Genomic DNA, 24,457 nt, shown 5'->3' on the forward strand with positions numbered 1-24,457 from the left:
TCTCTTGATATAAAAAGATTTGGAAAATAAAGGTCCTTTCCCTATTTGCCAAGTGAAGCCTCCTCTTCAGTCCCTCAAGACTCCTATAATCTTTTCCAAACTTATAGAGGGGAAAAATCCCCAAACCTGTGACTGAAAACCTTAGGGATTTAATTTTTTACTACATTTGTATGTATAGTCTTTGGATTATTTTGAATGGAGTAGGTGTCAAAATTGAATAGAGTCAAATGTCTACATAAAGATACACACAGAATACATGTATGTTATAATGACAATATATGTCACTCTCCATTTGAGAAATCTCAAAATTATAAACACACATACACAAATGCACACACATCCGTATGTACACACACAAACACTCACACACAAGTAGTAACAACTAAGGAACAGTTTAAGATTCCACCAGAACCTTCATTCCTCCTTTTCTTAGTAATTAAACAAGTATTTTCTGAGAACCTATTATGTGCCAACTCAGTAGAAGTGAGAGATAAAAAGATGAATACCACAGGATTCCAGAATTATCTTGGCCCATGCTTCTCAATGCATGTAATCTGAATAGGCATGGCAGATGCTACCCAAATAAAAAGTGTCTGGAAAATTTTAAACAAAATCAGATTTCTTACCTGCAAATCTTTTCAGAACTTTCATATACTTACAAGCACTGCAAATCTCCAGGAGGAGAACATAACAAACAGTGGGTGCTTCCCAGCAGGTAATTTCCACACTTTTGTCCAAGGAGTATCTTGAGAAGACAGTGTTTCATGAAGTATAATTCTGAAATGCTGACCTAGACATTTTACTGGATTAAGACCCTTAAAAGGAAAAGGGCCTCATGATATTTTCCTGCTTATTCTCCCTTCTTTTTTCTTAAACTGGAAACATGGTTTGATATCTCTCTAATTTTACCATTGAAATTCTATCACTAATATTTTAAGCTTATTGATAAAAAGCAATATATGCTCATTCCAAAAATGCATCCAAAAAATAAAAAATTATAGGAAGTTAAAAGTCAAAGTCATTCTAGTCCTCTCACCAGATTTAACTACCACTGTAGAAAGGATGTTTATATCCTTTTTGACATTTTTATGTATGTGCAAATATGATTCTTTTCTCCAAAATTATTTTGAAGCAGAGTATTCTGTTCCTTGTTTTCTTCACTCAGCAATGTATCATGGGCATTTTTCCACATGGGTAGATAGACATATTCTCATCTCTTGAAATGGCTACATCAAATCCCATTGTGTGGGTGTGCTATGATTTATTTTATCAATCCCCTATTGACGGAGATGAAACTCCTCTCCAGTTTTTTCCATTAAAACCATTGTTGCAATAACTATAGCTTAACATATATCTTTTCACATTTGTTTAATAATTTTCTTAGTATAAGCACCTGGAAATGGAAGTGTCAGGATTTGCACATTTTACCTTTTGGGAGATGTTACTAAATTGTTATCAAAAATGGCATGCCAATTTATCCAGTTAAGCTTTGATACTTTTGCACAAAGTTTAAAATGGAAAGAATTTTTAAGAGTTCAAATTGTCTTCTTAGGTAAACTTTAAGAAATTAACAATTAAAGGCTAATCTTCATTTTTGCCATTTCTAAATATTTTTGTTTGCAGTGTAGTATATCTATTTTCCCTAATGAGGAGTTGAAACCACAGGCTTGAGCTCACATAAGTAAGAGTTTTTATAGCATTGTAATAATTTTCTTATAAGTTCATAGGATCAGCAGGAAATATTTATTTGCATCTCTACTTGGCTTTGATATTATAGGGTCTGATCAAATATCAATAGCTGCACCCTGACTCTGCGATGAGATCAATATGATCAATCAGATGATCGATGGATTATCACTAAGCACCAGCTTGCACCAAATAACAACCTGTCTGCTCCAATACTTAGGCCAATTCGCTATACTTAGCAGCCTAGCACTGGTACGCATTCTTAAAGAGCCAATATGTGACCATGGTTGTTCCCACTATTTCTTTTATATTACAGTTATAAAACAACCCTTTATTGTAATGTACTCTGGTATTCTACTGCATATTCTTTGAGCAGCTTTCAATAAAGCAATATTGAATAGTAAGGTAAAAATAAGCATAAGGCGTAAAAAAATGCTTTTTAATATTTTAACAAAAATACCATACTTTAAAATGGATAGCGATGTTCAGTATGCAATAATCAAGGCATAAATGAATATATCTAACACACATAGTTTGCTTAATATAGCTTTAAATCAGGTCAAGTATAAATTACACAGACAACTCTATTCAGAGTAATCTTTTTATATATCATTTCCATATACCCCTGTCGATAAAATAGCAGTGACTCAGGAATAAATGATTCATTAGGCACTTAAAACTTCTTGTCTCGTGTAATTTATCTATATAATTTAAAATTACTGAAGAATCCCAAGGATCTTTTCTTGCTAAATTATTTTGAGATGATTTATATTTTACTAAATTTCAAGGACACCCACCCCCCCCCCCCACACACACACACATTCAAAATTAGGTAACTATCAAAATTGCTGTCATAATTCATATATCCATAAGGGGAAAACTCATCCTAAAATAGAAAATTACAATTAGCAAAAACCATTCAATCTTTTTTTTAACCTGTTACACAAAACAACCTGGTGATTATAAAGAGTTGAGGTGTCTATTTTAATTACCTGAAACAGCTGAACACCACTTTTGAGTTTTCATTGTTCAGTGTGTCTTTTTAAAGTGAAATGTCCTGTCTATAGCTTTATAATGAAAAATTTTAAAAAAGCACAAGTATTCTTCAAGTTGTCAGGGTAATTTCCTACATCATTCCCCAAATAAAAACTTGATCCAGCCAAATATTAAATTATTGAAATTACAAATCTGTTAATCTATAGCACATTTTACTCATTAGTGTAATTTCAAAATTCACTTTCATGTGATTGACTGTCTTAATCTTCCTTAACTAGTGAGTAACTGAAAATAAATGGTGCATTCCTAATACTATAAATATGAAAAATAGGAAGTACTTAGGGACTGCAGGCGAATACATTAAAATCAGTCAGTTTTCTACTTAACATATTCTCATTCTGTTTGTGTACAAACTCACTGCATTGAGAAGACAGATCACAAATTCATGGCCTCACAAAAACATGGTCTCAATTTCATGTTATGACAGCAGAAATTGGTCCAAATCTCTAACCATTTCCCCTAAAGGACCCTGGCTGGCTGGTGCCATCCAGGTGAGGCAATCTGAATGAGGGGAACATCATGTCAAATTCCACTCATCTGTCAGTGTAGCGGATTATTTCTTGAGAGACTGAAATTGGCTGTTTTGCTGTCTGAATACCGTCAATCTTACCATGTAGGGAACAGCCAAACTGCTTGTAAGAGGCTGGGTAGCAGAGGGTGGGGATGGGGGGGAGCCATTCCTAATCAGGTGAGGAGGCAGCTGTAAAGCTTTCACTCTCCCTCCACTCAAGGCTCTGAGTGAAAGATTGGTCATTTTCCACATTTCCCAGATACTTGGTATGCACATGGAGTCTGCCTGCTCTTGCTTTATGAAAGAGGTGATTTTTCAAGCTTAGGCAAATGTGGCAGAGCTCAGGGTCTGCGGGTGTCTCATTTTTTCTCATCATGTCACTTGTTTTAACCGATTTGAGAAAATGAGATTATGTTTTTCCTTTTTGCTCATTTATCCAGCAATTTATTTATTTATTTGTTCATCTAGGGGTGGATTGTCACAGATAACTGGCCCTGATTTCTATCTTGTTTTCATACACATTTCATTAGTGTCCCTGGAGATTTAAGACCTACAAGGCAAAACGTCTCAACTCTCATCCAAAAAAAGGCATATTTTTATTCTTGAAATCAAAAGATTGTATTGAAGGATCTGACTGGAATTATCCAGAATATGGCTATGACCAAGATCTATCACTTTAATCTTTGCAGCTATTGTCAAAAGCCAAGGGAAGTTGAATAAACGTATTATATAGAACTATTGGATGTTAAGTTTAATATCATTTTAATCATTCTGCATCTAGGAAGGGATATTTATAAGTTTCTTCATTTCAACAATAAAGCTGAAATGGGTCTCAAATGTATTAGCACTTGGGGTCAAAATTGGTTTCAGTGCTGCAGTTTCTTGGGGTATTTGATACACAGATCAACCATGCATTGGTTGATAATACACAAATTCTAAGGAAGAAAATGGAGAAAACAAATATTGAGTTTAATTTCAGCCGGAACCTAATATGTTATTTTCAGTTTAAAAATATGATATTTTAATAATAAGCCCTATAAAGACATAAGTTTAATTATTACACATAACCCACACCAAAAAACTCCACATATTCACTGATTAACAGAGACAACTATGTGAAAGCTTGCTACAAATGGTACTGTATCTATTTCATGATTATATGCATAGAGTAAAATAAGACACATAGCATTGGTAGTATATTCTAGCCATGTACCACATGGTTAACAAAACAATATCAAGAGAAAAAAAAAGAGTTGTTGCCTTGGCTATGTGGATTATTAGCTGTGTGAACAGCAAAGCTTCATTCATCAAACATCCCTGGCTTGCAGGTTTACAGTCTATTAAGTGGGGACATCAGTAATTCCCAATATTTGTGAAGAACTTTACAGATTACAAAAGACTTATTAGAAGTTATTTTTACTATATTTACACCCCATCTCACCCCCACCACCACCATATCTATATGTGGGAAATGAGAGCAGAAAAGTCAGTTGTCCAAGGTTATGTCACTAACCTTAAGTGACAGAGACTTGGGTGGCCAGCCCTGAGCCCTGCCTTCTCCCCTCAACCACGTACCACTCACCAGTTCTGCCATGGCCACCTCTCAGAATGGGTGTGCAGTTCAGATGAGACCAAGTTTTGACATAATGAAAGTTTTCAAAAATTATATGAAGGGGCTCACACTTCTGCAAAGAAGCTATTTGGCATGGTCACTTGGCGCACTGAGAGGCATTTTCCCCTCCTAGGGACACAGGCTCTGGCAGTGAATCATGCTGATCTGACTTCCAATGACAGCTATTGCCTGTGTGGCCTCAGACAAGCCACCTAACCTTTCAGAGTTTCTGTTTCCTGGGCGAAAGGGGAGAAATTACACCTATTTGCATAAGGATTCAACTAAACAGTGTGAATTAATCCTGAGAGCCCTGCCTAAAACATACACGTAATAGTTGTTTTATCATGAATTCTTACTGTTGAGCATCACAACGAGTGCAGATGTCCCGCATTGTTTATTATTTATGACCATGTAGTGAAAGACATTTGTGCCAGAACTGACTGTGATTAAGCGATTGGAGGTAATGTGGGAATCTCAAATTCACTTTTGTTTTCCCTCCATCTCGGTTGCACTGAGGCTTGAGTGACTGTTCCCGCTCCAGGCTCTGGACACAGGATGCAGAAATACAAGCGCGTCCTGAAGCAGGGCGGTTTCCATGCCCACCTGCAGAGGCACTAGCGCCCCCTCGCCTTCCCTCTCAGACCAGAGCGTGGGGAAACAGGATGGCGGGGCCCCGAATCAGCCCCCAACCTCAGCCCCAAGCACAAGCCAGCCCCACCCCTTCTCCCGGGGCTGCCAGAGCTCCAGCACCCAGCAGGCTTGCGCGCTCACTGCAGCCTGGTGCAGGCGCGCAGGAGGACCCTGGGCTGCATCTGCGCTCTGACAAGCCTGCCCCCAGCAGGGAAGCTGAGCCCCGAGAGGCAGCAAGCGGGGCCCCGGAAGGTATTGCTGGAGGACTGTACAGAAGAGCCTGGGATCGGTGTCCAGGCCGCCTGAGGAGCCAGGGAAAGGCAAGGGCGTAGACGCTGGACCACGCAGCAGGAGGAAGCTCGACGGATGGGAGGAGGCCATTGATGGGATTTGGAGAGGCGGGTGGAGAGCTGGGAACACTTCAGAACTCAGCATCAGAAACTTGGGCGCGCAACTGGTCCCCAGAGCCTGAACTTGACCGTCGCGAGAGAGGAAGGGAGGCGGGGGAGGGAGGTTGGGTGGAGGGTGAAGGCGGGGTGGGTAGTAGAAGGATGTGAAGGCTGATGCTGAACAGAAAATGGAAGGAAATTTTTCCGAGAACCGGGGAAGGTAAGGACAATCGAGCTGGGAGGGACTGTAATGAGAAAGCTGGAGAGGCAAAGAAGGAGAGCAAAATCCAGATTGAGGAGCGAGGCCGTGGATGGGTGAAAAATACACTTTGAACATTAAGAGGAAGAAAGCAAAATGCGTCCGGAACTAAAAATTCAATATAGGAGAAACAAAACAAAACAAAAATCAGGTGGGAGGGACCTCGTCCCTGAAACTGCCAAAAGAGAGGGAAAAATGCCACTGAGCATACCGGAAGAACAGAAAGTGAAGGGAGAAAGGAAAGGAGGCATATTATACCAGACAAGAAATAGTAAGTTACTTTTTAATTTCTTTTTCATTGACAACTTTCTTCCAAAGTTAATTTGGGGACTATGCCCCCAACAAAATTCTTAGCCACATACAGACCAAGATTATAGTAGGTAAAATCCTCAAGTCTTGAAAGTTATTCCACCTTTTGCAGAATATTCTGCTATTGGCCAAAGCGTCCAAAAACAGATGACTTCTACTTTTCAAGGTGTGTAGAAGCAGGTGGGGTGACACTTAGAAAAACCCACCTTTTCTGAGAAATTAATAGGAATACCCCCAAGACATTTTGGCACACTGCCCTTCCCCCAAAGCATCCAGCCAACAATATGTCTTGGAATTCAAAGGCAAGCTGCCCACACTACAGCACTTTATGTCACTTGCATTCAACCATCTGTTAAGGAAACAGTGGTAAGACTGGAGGAGGCTGCAGTGGATCCAGCTCCTGACTTACCTGGTCTGTGCAGGTGATGCTGCTGGAAAGTGTGCTGAAGGGATCCATGGCAGAGTAGCATTGCACAAGCACTTATCCACAAATACAGGACCCAGGACATCGCAGAGACCATTGCCATTCTCTAAAGAGAACATTCGACAGGAAAGGTTACCCGCGGCTTCAAGCCCCCAGCTCAGTCAGCCCCACTGATGAGGAAAGGGAGGTCTCAGACGTCATGTTCCTTTGCTACTTCTCTGGCTAGAACTAATGATCCAGCAGAGGTCATGCCATGAAGTGGGATTGAGGGAAAGTGCTTTTCAGATGATCATACGTTCATTTTTTTCTTAATTCTGCAAAACTCCAAGGATTGCCAAAATGCAAAAATAAAGTTTTAGACTATCAGTCAGTTTAAAACAATGTGTGCTGACTAAAAACCCTATTTTACACAATGATCTTTAAACTATAGTTATCTCAGGCACTGAAAAGCTGCAGACTCCTCCTGTTCGTTCTAACTTCATTGCAAGTCTGACATAAGCCTGGAAGGAAAGAGTGGGTTCTTTTTTTTTTTTTTTTTTTTTTTAATTCTACAGTCATGAATTTTTAATTGCAATGCTGTCTTCTAAACTAAGTAATCATTTCTCAGAGGCATGTTGTAATCTCCTGATAGAACCGATCCTTTTGACTGGATCAAAGAATCAGAAGGGATTTTGTTTAGCCAGAATGAGTTTCAGATGCAAGACCTACGCTTCTATCCTAGAGCAAGCCATAATTTACAATATTGCTTAGCCTCCTAAGATTTCATTGTAGCTTTTGTTGTACAGCATTGATGAATATGCATATACAGGTGGCATATGTATTTATGGATGAATATGTACCTTTTCTTGAGCACTGAAACTTTGACAGTCTTATCTGCACCTATGAGGATCTTAGGAACTATAAAGGCTCAACTGCGCTATATATTGTCCAATTTCTCAAACAACACCTTATGCTGCATTTCATATTGCCAAATTAATCAAACTTGAAGCACCGTCCTTACTCAGCCAGTGATAGTGAAGCATTTTCTACACAAGAATCCAGTTAACTGTATGCTTTTCTGTTAGGTCGAGAGGACTTTGGAAGAAGATTTCTTTCTTTCTTTTCCTTTTCACTGTCAAATCACACCCTTCGAAAACCTCAACTATACATTGAAAATGTGCTAGTAACCTCCCAGCCTGGCTTCTTTATTCATGAAAATTGGTTCTTTATTAAAAACCGTGATGTTCAGAAAACAAAAATATACATCTTATATATGCACATAACAGAGGCTCATTTGTGGATTTTAGCAGAGAGATACAGCCTTGGAAGGATTTTAGGACTATAATAGACAAATGGTGACAACTATAATTAAGGGCAAAGCAGGAAAACATTATTTTCAACAGCTTGGTGCTATTCATGCCTAAGTCTGTGATTCAGACGGAGCATTCACTTTCTAATTACTTTCACTGCCCACTGTTTACTTTTGTATACAACATACTTTGCCTTATTGTTTTCAGAACTATCAGGATAACATACATGCATTCTCTTCAGTGGAAATGAATAGCAGCACCCCTCCTGTGAAACCTAAAACGAATGTATTTGGGGACTTTTTCAGAATACCCTGCAAATTACAGAAAGACAAAACAGAGGTGACTGTGGATGTATTTACTGCTTGTGAATTGCAGTTAAAATGGACTAGAAATTCATCTAAACTTGAAAAAAAAAATCCTGCCACAACCAAAACTTAACAGTTTTTCAATGACTGCTTTCTCTTGCTCATTTCTTCACCCCTATAGATCCTAGCACTCAAAAGGATTACTGTGACTTGATGCTTGCAATATTTTCTTTTTTAATTTAACTTTCTTTAATTCTCAGCATTACTTCCAAACCTCCTGCATGCCACTCTCAGTGCTTGCTCCTTTACCAAGAGGTTGTCTCAATGTTATTAAGTGTCTTCCCCAAATAAAGCATTCAGCCTTGCACAGTTCTCTAGATATGCCTGGATATGCTTCAGATCTGCTTTCTGAATCTTAAACCCTCAAAGATGCTTCTTACCTGAAAAATCCAGCCAAGAGCAGAGTACTCTATTAGTGTTCATTGGAAAGATCTAACACTTTTTAAAATCCATCTGTGCCACAATTTGAAATCTTTTTTCAAAGAGCTTCCCAACAATCTTCTTTATCAGGATTTTAAAAAAAAATGTTACTCTCTTCCGATCCTATTTCCACAGTGAAAAAAAAAAAAAAAAAAAAGAAAAAAGAAAAAAGGAAAAAAGACATCGGGTTCATTCAGACTGTATTGTCAGAAAAGGAGCCAAGGTTTGAGGGGTGGAAACCTTGTCATTTTCACCTTTAAATCATCTCCTGGCGTCACCTCTGCCTGACGAGACCTTTGAAGTGATGGGGAGATAATGTGCAGTTTCCTGATGAGAATCAGTTTATAGTTGCCGATGGACCATCCCTACTCCAGTGCATTCAGGGCAGAGTAAGGCAGCAAAATGTAGGAGCAGGGCTGCTATACGGTGCTGTAAGTAGCGGTAGTCTGTTTCAATACATCCCTCCGCTCCAAAGTATCACATGTCTTAAAGTGACATTACCCTCTATTACAGCTACAGTGAATTGTAATATCTGCCCACTAACTCTTCAACAACTCAAGCAGCGCTTTAACACTATATTGCCTGATTTATTATGTTAGAGGTCCTACTGATACCATTGATTTAACAAAAGAGTAAAGAGGGAAGGAGAAACAAGAAAAAAAGCATTCTGCAAAATACTGATAGTATTAGTGGGAGTTACATTTCTAACAGTAAATGGGAAAGTGAAATATAAGCCATTTCTTACCTCTTAATGTTCTTTTTACCAGTAAGTTAACCACAACTTGTCAGGTTTATACTAATTAAAGTCTGCTGGTTGTTTCAGCAGTTAAATAGGAGACTAGAATTTACCTGGAATAGGACATAGATGCATATATGCATAAGTCCAATAAAAACCTTCCGAACTTTTTGAACATGTTTAATAAATAAAAATGTGTTATTTTTAGCACCAAATGAAGAAAGATGCTCACAGTTCTTTTTAAAAAATTTTTCCTCTCCTTCAAATAACATGCTGGGGTGGGGAGGGAAAACACTCAGTAGTTCAATGTCTTGTTTCTCGTACTATGGTTTGAACCCTTTCTTCTTCAGAAATACAGTGTAATTTTGCCTAAACTTCAATGATGCATACAGGGGGACCCAGTTTTCATTTGTTGATTGCACAGGTAATAATTCTCTGAAATACGCTCAGTTATTTCACAGATCACTTATAAAGCCCCTACTATGTGTTAGGTGCCTGGGGAACAAAACAGAAAACAGGATTGATGAGATCCTCACTGTTATAGATCATACTGTCTAGTCTTTTATGGTGTTTTCAAAATCAAGGTAGTTCTCATAATATTCCTTCCTTGGAAACATTTTGAAATTCCCCAGGATACTCTCTTGCCTTTCAGAGGCACAATAAAGAAGGTCCGATGCTGCTTTGCATCTTTGCAAGTGATTCTGTTTTCTCATGTTACACACAGTGAGAGAGTGAGGGATCCTTCAGACTCATCAATCTTGTCAATTGGTCTTTCACATTGCACAAAACACACATAATAGCTCTTTGTAATACAACAACTGTTCACTAAATCTTACATCTAAACAGATTTCTAAGTAGTAGCAAATATTAATCTCACAGTTAAAAATTAGTTAAAAATGCCAAAGTTCTAGTTGGTATTGCATGTTTCACATCTGTGCCTCATTCTTGTTGTTCATGAGTATGTACAGAAAGTTTACACTGACTGTACAGCATCAAGATAAACAAACAAACAAACAAAAAAAAAAAAACAGCAGTGGTGGCAGGTAATGTTTATCAAACCTTCACCAGATGCTAGCACATTCTATAGTATGTCTTGTAAAGTCTAATTTAATTCTTTTTACCAACCCCACAAGAGAAGTATTATTATTATTATCTCTGTTTCACAGTTGGGGAATGTGAGAGGAGACAGGAAGTTTAAAGAACGTGCACAAGGTTGTAGGGAAGTAAGTGACAGAGCAGATTTCAAGCCCAAGAGTACATTTCTAAACACTGGGATAAAATATTTAATAGAAAAAATAATCCAAAAATATAACTATTATATTTTCTTATTTCTTTAACATTAAGATAGTCTCAAAAAATGATTATTCATTCTTTTTAGAGGTATATATTATACCAGGTATTTGAAATATAGAAGTATACAAGACAGCCTTTGCCCCATGATTATTGTTGGTTGTGGTTTTACTATGCTAATGAATTAAAATTAAAAGGAAGTTCACCTTTGCTAATAAAGGCTACCATTTTGAAAACCTGTAACCATTATGTTTTTCATTTCTAGAGATTAAAGTAAGGTTCAAGATAGTTACTTCTGTAATTAAATTTAATCTACCACCTAATGGACTACATTCAAGGTATTCAGATAGGCATTGTTGAAAATTAAGAAAAAAAAAAACTGGAATAAAGACTCGCCTTAACTATCATTCTAAATGTATGTAATGAAGCAAGAGTATCAACAGAGTTCCATGTTTTTCTTCCAAATACCTTGCAGACCACTGCATTACAGCCAATGATCATTTGTCCTAATAATGTAAGAATCAACATATATTGATCTTTGAGGCCATTTAGTGTATTCTCCCAACTCAAAGCAAAACTACTCTCACATTTTTCAGAGAAGTTGAGTCTTTCCACCTTCTGACCATGGCAGGATTGCACTTCCTGATCCATTTAGGGTTGGGTATGCCATAAGGTTCAGCCAATGAGGTGTCTTTAGAACTGATGGCATTTCCTCAAGCAATAGAGCATTTAATTGCTGAAGTGACACCCTCAGATCTCTTCTTGCCTTTGAAGCAGGGACAAGCTGTGCTATCAGCCTAAGTCCTTGAGCAGAGGCCTCCTCTTCCCCTACCAATCTTTGGTGGATCTACATAGTGAATAAGAAATAGTTTTTTTTTTTTGTTTAAGCAATCACAACTTAGGAGTTATTTGTTATTGCAGCATCATCTAGTCTATCCTGACTGATGAAAACTTTATCTTGTAATTCACTTATTAATTGAATTTTTATGTTCCATGCACTGTACTAAGCCATGAAGAGAGCATTATACACATTAGTAATCACAACTATGTCTTAAAAATACAAAACATTCACAAGGTAAACACCAAACAAACAAACAAAAGCAGTAGCAAAAAAAACACGCACACAACAAAATAAAACCCAACTACTGCTTAAGAAAGAATAAAGATCCTTAGTAGCAACAGGGAGTGCACACAGTTGGAAAGAGAAGCTAAATCATTTTCTATCAAACTGGGGATATTCAATACTACAATTTGAATCTGGATCCATAAGGCAGAATTTTCAGTAACTGTAAGAAAAAGAAAATGAGAGACAAGATTTTTCTTAGGCTGGAAAAAAAGATAACCTTCATGTAGGAGTCTCATCTTTCACTTCCAGCAGCCTAGCTCTACAATTACTTTATCAACTATAATTCCTCATTGCTTATCTTGTCTGTCTTCCAGGTAGAAGAAAAAGAAAGAATAAGGTCCTTTCTTTTGTTCTTACACTTCTCATTTCTTTATTCTTTATTCTCCTTTTAGGACAGAGAGAAAGTTGAAATCCCACCAGCTTCACCTTCTTTTCTCTAACCAAAGCAATACATATATATTTTTATGGCAAATAAGTAGTCCCTTTTTTTTTGCAAGGATATGAACATACATCAGAAGCACATAAAGGTCATGAAAATGACTGCTTTGGCAATAATAAAAACAATAATATGATATTTTGGTTTGTAAAACTTTCAAATCCATAGCTGATTTAAGATCAGATCTCCCAAAGCTACTCAATTCCAATGGCCATTCAACAACCCAATAGTTTGAGCCAGAAATGAAGACTCTTCTGGACATGTCCCTCCCCATAAACTTCTGCATCCAATCAGTCACTACTGCCTACTAGTTGTCCAGGCTACCATCATCTTTTACCTGAACTATAACAAGTGTACTTGTCTTGGAGCATGTAGCTCCCACCTGTGTCTCCCCGACTCTGCATCTGGAGGGAGCATATTTGAGACACATGATGATTATGTCACTCCTGCTACTTAAAAACCTTTCAATGGTTTCCCATTGCACTTAAAATAAAGTCCAAATCTTATGTCCATGGTTGACGAGGCTCTGCGTGAACTGGCCCACCTACTTCTCTAGCTTCATCTCTTACAAACGTTCTAACTCTTGGCTTCTAGTAGACTCTTCTCTTGGATCCTTGAATAGGATGGAGAAACTTTCTTTCCAAAGCCTTCTCTAGTACTCCAGACAAGATCAGGTCATTGTTCTATGTCCCCTTGTATCCCTTGGGACAGCACGTCTAGAATCTCAAATACCAGTATAAATAGCAATTTCTGGAATTATTTGTTTAATGCCTGCTTTATCTCCTTACAAGAATCACCATGAGGGCAAGGAGGACAAGCATATTGGTCATTGCTGCATCTTCAGAGTCTAACATACTGCCTGGCATATAGTAGACAATAAAATGCTTGAATGAATAAATGAATAATAATGAATGAATCAAAAATAAAATACTAATTCACCATCAGGATGGCATGCATAATGAACTGCCTTTACAGAAATAAGTAGGTTTGACCAGGCGTGGTGGCTCACGCCTATAATCTCAACACTTTGGGAGGCCGAGGCAGGCAGATTGCCTGAGATCAGGAGTTCAACACCAGCCTGGCAAACATGGTGAAATGCCATCTCTACTAAAAATATGAAAATTAGCCAGGTGTGGTGGCGGGCACCTGTAATCCCAGCTACTCAGGAGGCTGAAACAGGAGAATCGCTTGAACCCTGGAGGCGGAGGTTGCAGTGAGCCAAGATCACCATTGCACTCCAGCCTGGGTGACGAGAAAGAAAAGAAATAAGTAGATTTTGTGACCCTCCCCATAGCCTTTGCTAGGTTTTTTGGTAGGTAATATATTCATGTATGAAGTGGTGACCCATATTCAGAGTGACCACCTTGCCCTGTGTTAGCCTATTGCAATGACACTAAGTAAAGGAAATTGGCCTGTACACTGTTTAAAACAATGGCTACTTGCCACTAAATTTGTGTTGGATTATTATTATTTTTTTTTTTTTTTTTTTTGCTAGAAGAAAAAAAAATGAAACCATTGTGAATTTTCCACCTGGTTCTCAGGATTTGATATCCAATACGATCTGATGGTAGATCTCACAGCTGATCCCTGGAGAATAAAAAAAGTCTACAGATGTTAAAAGTCAAAAGAAAGCACTTAGAATTTTACTATATTGGACCTAGAAGAGACCCCCAAAATCTCCTTGTCTAGCCTGTTTTTTTTAGAAGAAAGATGAAGACCTAAGAAAGGGGAAGAGGCTTACTCAAGGGAACATGGTAAATTAACTAGCATAGGTGATGTTAGAATACAACTTTCCCAATCTAATGTCGCTCTTTTGTGTGCTTCCCCACCCTCCAACGTAGACACACCCATACACACAAACATACACACACACACAAACACACACACAGAGGAATAGAGAGAATGAGAGAGAGAGAGCACTATTCAGTAGAACTTTCTGCAATGTTGAAGATGTTCTCTATTTCTGCTGGCTAATATGGTAGCCACTATTGACATGTAGCTATTAAGCATTTGAAATGTCACAAGTGCAACCAAGAAACTGAATTTTTAATTCTATTTAATTTTAACTATTTTAAATTTAAATAGCCACATTTGGTTGATAGCTACTGCATTGGACAGCACAGTTCTAGAATACAGCAGCCAGGTCAAGAAAAATAAAACCTGTGATTTTTCAATAACTTTTAGTAAGCTAGAAGAAAGATCTTTAATTACGTGATAGTAACCTTCCAGGATGAGAAAAGCATAGAAAGAAAGAAGTAGGGTGTGTTTGGTTACAATTAACAGAAAAACAAACAGGCATACACAAAATTCAAACCAGAGTAAATAATAAAGAAGATGTACAGTTTCCTGTGGGTTGATAGCCCACAGGTGGCACTCACTTGCAGGTGGGTTTGATGAGCAATTCCACTAAGCCATCAAAAACTAGCTCATTTCAAACTCTCTCTGCCTTCCAGAATTTCTATTCATTCTAAGGCAGGTGTCTCGTCATGGCTGAAACATGGCTGCCAATGGCTGCCTGGTCTATGTGCTTCCTCATCCACATAGGAACAAGAGAAAGGATTGTTTTGGGTTTTCTCACATGAGCAAGGATTATTTATTCCTAGCTTCCTCCATCAAACTACTAGTCATGCCTCATTAGTTTAACTTGGGTCATTTGCCCCTCCTTGAGCCAGTGACCTTGAACAGGAGGAAAGATCACATTGTTGGGCTTAGAGCTACAGTACATGCCACATCCCTAACTCTGGAGAGCATCCCCCAAAAGAGATGCATTCAGTGGGGGAGGGTGGCACTTAAAGGAGAATTAGGATAATAATGGGAAAAGGAGAATGAATATTGAAGGCATGATTATAATGTTGACTAAGGCTAGTAAAGCTTTCATATGTACTTTTAGGACTAAAGGACTTTGATATGTTTTATAATTTCTTCCTACTTATAAAATAATGTATTCATATGTTAAAAGGTAGATAACTCAAGATCTAAACTAAAAGTTTTTAAAAGTCATCTATAATCAATCACACAAATGTTACCAGCATTCACATTTAAGTATACATACTTCTAACACTTTTTCAAACATGCCTATTTGGTGCTGTTTTTTTAAATTGAAATTTAATATTTTTTTGTTTTGTTTTGTGTGTGTGTGTGTGTGTTTTTTTTTTTTTTTTTTTTTTTTGAGATGGAGTTTTGCCCTGTGACCCAGGCTGGAGTGCAATGGCACTGATCTCGGCTCACTGCAACCTCCTCCTCCTGGGTTCAGATAATTCTCCTGCCTCAGCCTCCTGAGTAGCTGGGATTACACTACCACGCCCAGCTAATTTCTGTATTTTTAGTAGAGACGGGGTTTCACCATGTTGGGCAGGATGGTCTCGATCTCCTGACCTCATGATCTGCCCGTGTTGGCCTCCCAAAGTGCTGGGATTACAGGTATGAGCCACCACACCTGGCCAATATGTTTTTATTATGTTTTATGATTTTTCATTGTATTTTTTATATTTTATTATTTTTTTCTCAAAATATCACATTTTTCATGTCAGTCCTTTAATGGACTTAACCAATCTAAAGTACTGTACTTTTGTTTCTTGAAATATTCGACATCCATTTGCTGCTTGTAGATTGTGGTTGATTTTACTTTTGTGACAGTAAATTTTTTACTACATGAACCAAATATTAAAAACAGGAATGTCTTTCTTTTTCTATGGGATCCTACATAGTGTCAGTGGTTAACTACAAAAAAAAGGTCATCATACATGTATCTTATTTTCCTAGTGTGGGTTTAAGTACTATTAACTTTTCTTGACTTCCTAGGTTTATATTTGATTTGCCATTAAGTAAATTTCTGAAGAATAGAAGTTTTTGTCTTACTATTAATATAGCTTATTATTCTCTTTTATCTGGCTTGAGTTTTTAATCATGTGAACCAGACAATTTCCAGAAATAGTAGAAAAACACAGGAAAATAGAAATACATATATATTTTAATCTATACCTCTTTGGGTCTTCCTCCTTTTATTTAGTTATTTTTTAATGTGGTCAGAGAGGCAATCTAATAGCAGGAATGAGATAATAAACTCTGGAGTCAAACTGTTTGAGTCTATTTCAGCTCTACCTCTTACTAGCTGTTGGATTCTGTATAACTTCACCTAAGTTGCCTCACTGATACTTGCTTCAAAGGATCATTGTTACATGCACATCAGTGTATCTGGTACACTATAAATCTCTATAAAGTTTTAAAATTAAATTTGATTTATTTGGCGTAATTAAGATTTTGCTCAGAATTGCAAGATGTTTTCTCACTTCTCTATACCTTTGAATGTGCAAAAGTATAGAATTCTACTGAAACATTCTTTCTATTTGAAAAATACTTGCTCTGTCTTTCATTTCTACCTACCATTTCCCTTCTCCTTCCTTTTTCCTAACTCGGCTTGCTTTTCCAGATTAGCTTCTTGATGTCATTCTCTATGGAGTTTCTCTTGGCCTCCCAAGTCTAAGTTAGAGACCCCTCCTCTACACTCCCACAGATTCTGTTAACTGCACTTGCTGTAGCATCTATTGTTCTGTGCCATATTTCTCTGTTATTGTCTCTCCACTAGACTATCTTTTATATCCATATAATTAGGCAAAGCAGCATAGTGCCTTTCAGTTCCTCAAACAGTTTTTTCTTTCAGTTCCTCAAACAGTTTCTTTCTTTCTTTCTTTCTTTCTTTCTTTCTTTCTTTCTTTCTTTCTTTCTTTCTTTCTCTTTCTTTCTTTCTTTCTTTCTTTCCTTCCTTCTTTCCTTCCTTCTTTCTTTCTTTCTTTCTTTTTCCTTCTTTCTCTTTCTTTCTTTCTTTCTTTCTTTCTTTCTTTCTTTCTTTCTTTCTTTCTTTGCCGAGTTTTGCCCTGTTGGCCAGGCTGAAGTTCCCTGACCTCGGCTCACTGCAACATCTACCTCCCAAGTTCAGAGAATTCTCCTCCCTCAGCCTCCTGAATAGCTAGGATTATAGGCACACACCATCACACCTGGCTAATTTTTGTATTTTTAGTAGAGATGGGGTTTCGTCATGTTGGCCAGGCTGGTCTCGAACTCCTGGCCTCAAGTGATCTACCCACCTTGGCTTCCCAAAGTGCTGGGATTACAGGCGTGACTCACCACACCCAGCCATATTATACCATTCTTGACTCAAAGCTTTTTCACATTCTGTTCTCTCTTTCAGAAACATTTTTCCATTCTGTTATTTTCCCAAATAGCCCTTTCTTTATCCCCCCTCATTTTAGGGACACTTTCTCTGACCATATCACTCCTTTCTTGAAAATATGCAATTATTTCCCAATACACAGAATATAATGTCTGATTTTTTAAAAACTAGGTCCAGCATGAACTGATATCCACCCCTATTTCCAAGCTAATATTATTCCACTTTTCCCTAAACACCTGCACGTGCACCATGCTCCAGTCACTCTGGTCTTTTCTCACTAATTCATTTGGGCAGTCATTCGTTTACCAAAGATTCATTCAACAAATGACGTATGGAGACTAGAACTCAATTCCTGGTGAAGAAGATAATCACTGCCCTGCTTTATATACTCCAAATCCTTTCCAGATTTATGGCCTTTAATGTGCTATAAGCTCCTATTTTATTTGTCACTGTTCACTCACCATCTGGCAATGTACCTGGCACATAGTAGTGCCTAATCAATATTTATAGAACATATGAATACATGAATGTGTGAATGAATGAATACATAGTCTCTTCTCATTTATTCGTGTTTTAGGTGTTTTATGAATTTGCAGCAAGATTCTAAGCAAGTGGTTGGCAGTGGGCTGAGCAGGGAGGAGGCTGGGAAGAATTTCAGATGATGTGTCTGTATGTGTATGGGTGTTTGTGTGGGAATCTGAGTCTGAGAGTGCCTAAATGTGCATCTCCAACCTCATCCTAGTGCCAGAGGAAAATGCTTTTTGCATCACTTCTTGTTTTCTCCACCCTTTTGTCCCCTTCTTCTAACACACCCTATTGACAGTACGCCTTCCCTACTCTTGGTTTCCACCCTCACATTCAGGTTTTTGCCATAGTGTAATGGAGAACATGTGGTATCTCTGGGAGTCCCAGCTCAGGGAGAAGAATGTAACAGTTACAAGTTTAGAGTACAGAAAAAGAGAATTATAAAAGGGACTTCAAGGGAAGAGGGGATGAGAATGCACATAGCATGCTCATGTTTGGAGTCCCTAAGCCAGAAATCCTCAATCTTGGCAGTAACTTACAATAATCTGGAGAGTTTTTAAAACTCTAAATGCCCAGGCCTCCACCCAGATCAATCAAATCAGGAACTCTGGAGATGGGACTCAAGCAATAGTGTTTTTCAAAGCTCCCTAGGTGGTTCCAATTTGCAGCCAAGTTTGAAAACCACTGCACGAAAACAAAAATGTACGGCAGAAGGCCTCTGGTCACTATGGCAACCCCCAAAATACCTGCAATTTCTTGTTATTTAGTTGCCAACTAAGAGATATGTTCTCTGTGTTTAACAGATTTAAGTTTAGCCCAAGCAAGGCATCTTTATTGAATACTTACTATGTGCTTGGTATGATAATAGCTACCATATAAAACCTCTATTTCATTAATTTGTTTTTTTTTTTTCTAGTCATATTTAACTGTGTAGATCATATGAAACTTAAGTGTTCCAAGCCATGTTTGGTAGATTTCATGGTTGCTTCCATTACTTATGATCCTTCTTGATTTTCACTTAAGTAACCACAATCTCCCTGCCAAGCTAATTGCTGGTTCCAGAAGTCTTTCCTGTAGTTCACGGTAGCCCCATTCTCTTGACATGATCACAGATGTGAACAAAAGTCAGTTTGGGCCAAAGTTATGCCAGGACAAGCTTTCAGGGATCTTCCAAAAGACATTTCCTCACTTGTCTAAGACAGCCTCAGAAAGTGATTTTCTATTTTCATCCAGAGTTGTATAAAAAAGCATGACATTAACCAGGAGTCATTAACTGATATTTTCAGATCCTGAAGAGCCACCAACCTGTCAGCATGAGGCCGACACCCTGGAAAGAAGAGTAAACAAGTTGGGGAAATGTCCTTTGTTGAATCAAACCAATCCGAAGGTCCACTCAACACTAGGCTTGCCCTGTGATGAATTAAGACAGCTTCAGTTGGGCTTTCTGTTACTTGGAATCAAAAGCATCCTAACTAACTGAGCACTAAGACACAGCCTATAATGATGGAAATATAAAACCAAGATTATCCTATAGATAATTTAATCCAGACTTTCAGTTTAAAAATAAACAAACTAAGATTCAAAGAGCTGAAGTGCCTTGTGTAAGGCAACACAGTCTACCTGGGACTGTATTACCTAGAGCTGGGCCTGGACCTCAAGTGTCCTCATTGCCAGCTCACTGCTCATTCTACTGAACTATAAAGACATATTCATTGTGAACATTCACTTTAGGTTTCCATTCGTGTTAAATTAGTTGTAATGGCCCTAATTTTTGAAATGTCGTAAATTTCCTTGGAAGGAACTCTCTCTAGAAATATATATTCTCATTCCTCTCTCAACAGACACACCCAAAACTTATAGATACAATTTGATTGTTAAATGTAGACATCATGAAAGAATATGGAAAACTGTTAAAAATACATATCACACAGCTCACCCCCAACCAAGAAAAAAATTAAAAATTCTACCAGGCTAGGCTGCTTCACTAAATGATGTTGCTGAATATATAAAATACTTGAATCTAAATTTGAAAGTGCTCCCCCCTCCCCTTGATTAACCAGATTGTCCCCTCCCCTATATATAGGAACGCTATGTGCCTGAGCCCACTTGCCATCTGTCACCACATTTTCCAAACTTCTCTTCCACCCCCTCCTCTTACACAATCTTATCACATAGAAATATTAGATTTCAGGGATTTGTATAATTTCATCAGATTTTCTGAGCAAAGTAAAAATAGAAGATGTACTGGTATACTAAACTGACTCAGTTTTTGAGTGGCCAACACATATCTACAGTAGCCAGTAATGCCCTTTACACAGACCTTATGTGGCCAGGAATAGCAAGAATAAGGTTTTTATTTTTCCCCCTGTAGTATGATATTTCATATTAGGAATTTTCAGGCATTCCCCATATTACAGAGAGGAATTTGGATAGTTTCCAGAGAGTCTTGACTCATATAACATTATATTGCTTTGTTATTAGCTTTTGTAAAGTTTGGCAAGTTTTCCAGATCACTGGAAAATACTTGCAAGCCAACTGGGGAGTATCCATATTGTTGCTTCCCCCTTACAGTTTAGGAGATGAATTCTAACCATCTAAATATATGGTACCTCTACTCATCCAGGTGCTTTGGCCAGAATTAAGAGTCTTCTTAGTTTGCTGTATTCCCTACCTCTCAGAAACAATCCATCAGAAATACAAGCTAACGCTTTTGTTTCCAGATCCCACAGGAAGTCTTTGAAGAATATCCAGGGAAATTGGCTGTGAAGTATCAAGCCTACTACCCAATACACATTTGTTAAGGATGATCCTGTGAACTAGGTTCTTTCCTATTTCATTATTTCTTATTTCTCTGCATGTGTAGGAGAAAAGAGCTCGTAAGAAGCCCCCTGTTGAGTCTACCAAGCATCTTACTTTCTTCCATCTGCACCCCTGATGGCTCTGAAGGATTAATCAATCACAGACCATTCTCTGATCATCTGGGTGGTCACATGACTCAAGCGGTGGTCACATAACTCAAGCCTGACCAATCAGGAATTCCCATGCTCTGTCAGCAGAGATTGGCTCAAGGGCACATTACCCAAGGAAGAACACAGGGTAGGAGGGGATTTACTTCCTTTATAACAGGGCTACTGGTGGCTACTTTTATCTTTGAGGAAAATGGTTACCTGGGGAAGCAGAGAATACAATCACACCCACAAGAGAAGGAGGAAAACTAGGGTTGAAGATTTGAAGATGGAGAGAGAGAAGGAGGGAGAGGGATAAGAATAGAGTCTAAATGAAGGTTACAGACTATGGTTTGCCTTCTGTTTTTATAAATTAAGTTTTACTGGAATACAAATATGCCCATTTGTTTATGTATTACGTATACTTGCATTCATGCTACAACAGTAGAATAGTTGGAACGGATACCATATCCAATGGGTTATTCCTGACTGAGGGCACATCAAGTATGTTGCCCTTCTCAAAGATCTTATAATTTAGTGAAGGGCAAGAAATGTAAATATTAAAGCACATTAAGATAATGGGAATAAGGATGAAACGCAGGATAGAAATAAATCTAACAAAATAACAATGCTAACAACAATGATAGTGTTCCTGATGACGACAGATACCATTGATTGATTGCATAGTGGCACTGTGTTGCCTCTTTAAGTATATTGTCACTCATCCTCCAAACAACCTTGCCAAATAGATGTTTCAGTTAGGATACAAAAATGTTTGCTGTAGTAACAAGCAACCCCCATAGCTCGTGCTGCATATCCAGGGGGGATCAGTAGGAGGATTTGCTTATTATAAACAGTCAAGATCCCAGGATAATGAAAGCTTTCTCCATATGTTTTCATATTTGCCTCACTGGGGGAAGGGACCATTGTAAATCACACACTGTCTCTAAAAATGTCTGTCCACAAGTGAAACACATCCCTTCCACTCACATTTCATTAGTCAAAACAAATCATTTAACCATTCCTAAACTGAGGAGTACTGGTGGAATGTAATGCTACCATGTGCTTAGAAAGAGAAGAGCTATAAATATTAAGAGAATGCCAGTGCATCAGTCAGGGTTCTCCAGAGAAACAGAACCAATAGGATATAGATATATTGATAGATTATAGACGATGGATGATATAGATATAGGTATAGATATAGACATAGACATATGAAGAGATTTATTAGGGGAATTGGCTCACATAATTATGGAGGCTGTGAAGTTCCACGACAGGCTGTCTGCAAGCTGGAGATCCTGGGATGCCAGTAGCGTGGCTCAATCCAAGTCCAAAAGTCTCAGGATCAGGAAAGCTGATGGTGTCAGTCTCAGTACAAGGCCAGAGGCCTAAGAACCCAGCAGGTTGCTTTTGTAAGTCCTGAAGTCCAAAGGCTGGAGAGCCTGGGGTTCTGATGTCCAGGGACAGGAGGAGAAGAATGTCCTAGCTCTAGGAGAGAGAAAAAGGAAATCTTTTTCTCTCCTTTTTTGTTCTATCTGGGCCCCCAGCCAATTGGATAGTGCCCACCCACATTGAGGGTGGATCTTCCCCACTCAGTCCACTGATTCATGCACCAGTCTCCTCTGGAAACCTCACAGACACAACCAGAAGTAATACTTTCCAGTTTCCTAAGTATTCCTTAATCCAATCAAGTTGACACCTGAAATTAATTATCACAACCATGAATCTTTACTCAAATCGGTATTATTAGTATTCACTTTTCTAATGAGAAAACATAGTAAGATAAGTTAGGAGACTTCCTCAAGGCTGTCAGCTAATAAATAGTCATGTTAAAATTGAACCCAAGTCAGTATGAATCTAAACCCCAAGACATTTTTTTTGTTTTACCATGTCACAGTCTTTCCTTATCAGCTTTGTGTTAGTTGATTGAATAAAATAGTAAATTCACATGATGTAGGACCAAGCAGGACATGTAAAACATTTGGGTTTGATGAGCTTGGAAATAGTAAGCCCTTTAATATTTTTAATAAAGACATTTACATTATATAAGCAATACTTAATAAAGACATGGACAGCAGTTTAGACCAGAGCAATTGGGTCTGCAGTGGGATAAGGGAGCAGTATAAAAGTTGGAATAAGATAATGCAAAAAAAAAAAAAAAAAAAGTGAGGGAGAGATTGAAGAGGAAGATAGAAGTGAGTAGTTAGAAGGGAGGTTTCAGACAGAGACCTTTCCTGCTCTTGAGTAGCTTAAGTATAATTCTTTCCTAAAAGGTACAGGTTCAAATATTTATGAGACAGAGTTACTATTCCTTTTAGAGGCTTGTCAAGTGTAAGAGGAGGAAAAATCTGTTTGTGAAGGGAGTTTACAGTATACTTAAAGTTTATTTTAAAAATAAATAGGACTTGATAGATAGGGCAATAAACAACAGGCCCCATCAGTAACCTGCCAGGAACACTAACAGGAAGCATCTGTAGGCTGCCAAGAGCCAGAAATAAGAATGAACAATTCTTACCATCAGAGTCACAGGACAAAGTCACAAGTCACAAACAAAGTGACAGGACAAAGTCAGAGTCACAAACAAAGAGGATATTTGGGATGCAGCATCTCTAAGCCAAGTTACTCTCTGTTATGGTCACACTCACTGTTATGTGGAATACACCCACACAGGTAAAATCACATCTGAATCAGATGTTGCTGGTTCCCTTTGCTATGAATTCCAGGTTTTGTTTTAGCTTGAAATTATGACACAGCACACAAAAATATATGGGGATCTTTAGAGAAATATAATAGCACAGAGATATTAAACATTGTATGCTCTCAGTAATTAGGAAGTATATGTGGTCAAGAAGAGTTTATGTGTTCTCTCCAACCACTTATTCTCTTGATATTTATATGTATTAAATGTATACAGGCATGACTATTTATTTAGGTGCTCCTACAATATGCTGGGCATGATTACAGGAGCTAGGGATGCAGACGTGAAGAGGAGAAACAATCTTTACCTTCATGGAGCCTCATATTTTACTGGAAGAGTAAAACGAGGACACAAATGCACAAGGTGATTAAAGATTGGGGCATGTGATATGAATGTATGAAAAGAATGATGTCATGGAAAACCTGGGGAACAAGGAGTGGAACTGACTATAGGTAGTGGTCAAGGATCCCTTTGGGGTACTAACCTTTGAGGTGAGAACTGATAGGTAATAAGCCAACCATGCAATGACAAAGCATGATATATATTTGGGCTTGCTTCAGTTATAGGTCAGTGCAAAAGTA

General features: G+C 38.1%; 2 protein-coding genes across 2 annotated transcripts in view; both read right to left on the reverse strand.

Annotated features, from left to right (window-relative positions):
• Positions 1-22,630, reverse strand: part of TAFA1 (TAFA chemokine like family member 1) — a 566,758-nt gene extending 544,128 nt beyond the window's left edge. The window contains exons 1-2 of the mRNA XM_023199688.1: positions 22,424-22,630; positions 6,862-6,982 (exon numbers count right to left, since the gene is read on the reverse strand). Of these exons, the coding sequence (XP_023055456.1) occupies positions 6,862-6,979 (118 nt within the window). The 5' untranslated portion in view covers positions 6,980-6,982; positions 22,424-22,630. The remainder of the gene's footprint in view (positions 1-6,861; positions 6,983-22,423) is intronic.
• Positions 5,248-7,611, reverse strand: LOC111532596. Its single transcript, XM_023199678.2, has one exon. It carries the CDS (start codon positions 6,219-6,221, stop codon positions 5,544-5,546), a length of 678 nt encoding a protein of 225 aa, XP_023055446.2. The 5' UTR covers positions 6,222-7,611; the 3' UTR covers positions 5,248-5,543.
• Positions 22,631-24,457: the final 1,827 nt, after the last annotated feature.

Source organism: Piliocolobus tephrosceles, chromosome 2 (assembly GCF_002776525.5).
Source record: "Piliocolobus tephrosceles isolate RC106 chromosome 2, ASM277652v3, whole genome shotgun sequence".
In the NCBI taxonomy this organism is placed as follows: Eukaryota; Metazoa; Chordata; class Mammalia; order Primates; family Cercopithecidae; genus Piliocolobus; species Piliocolobus tephrosceles.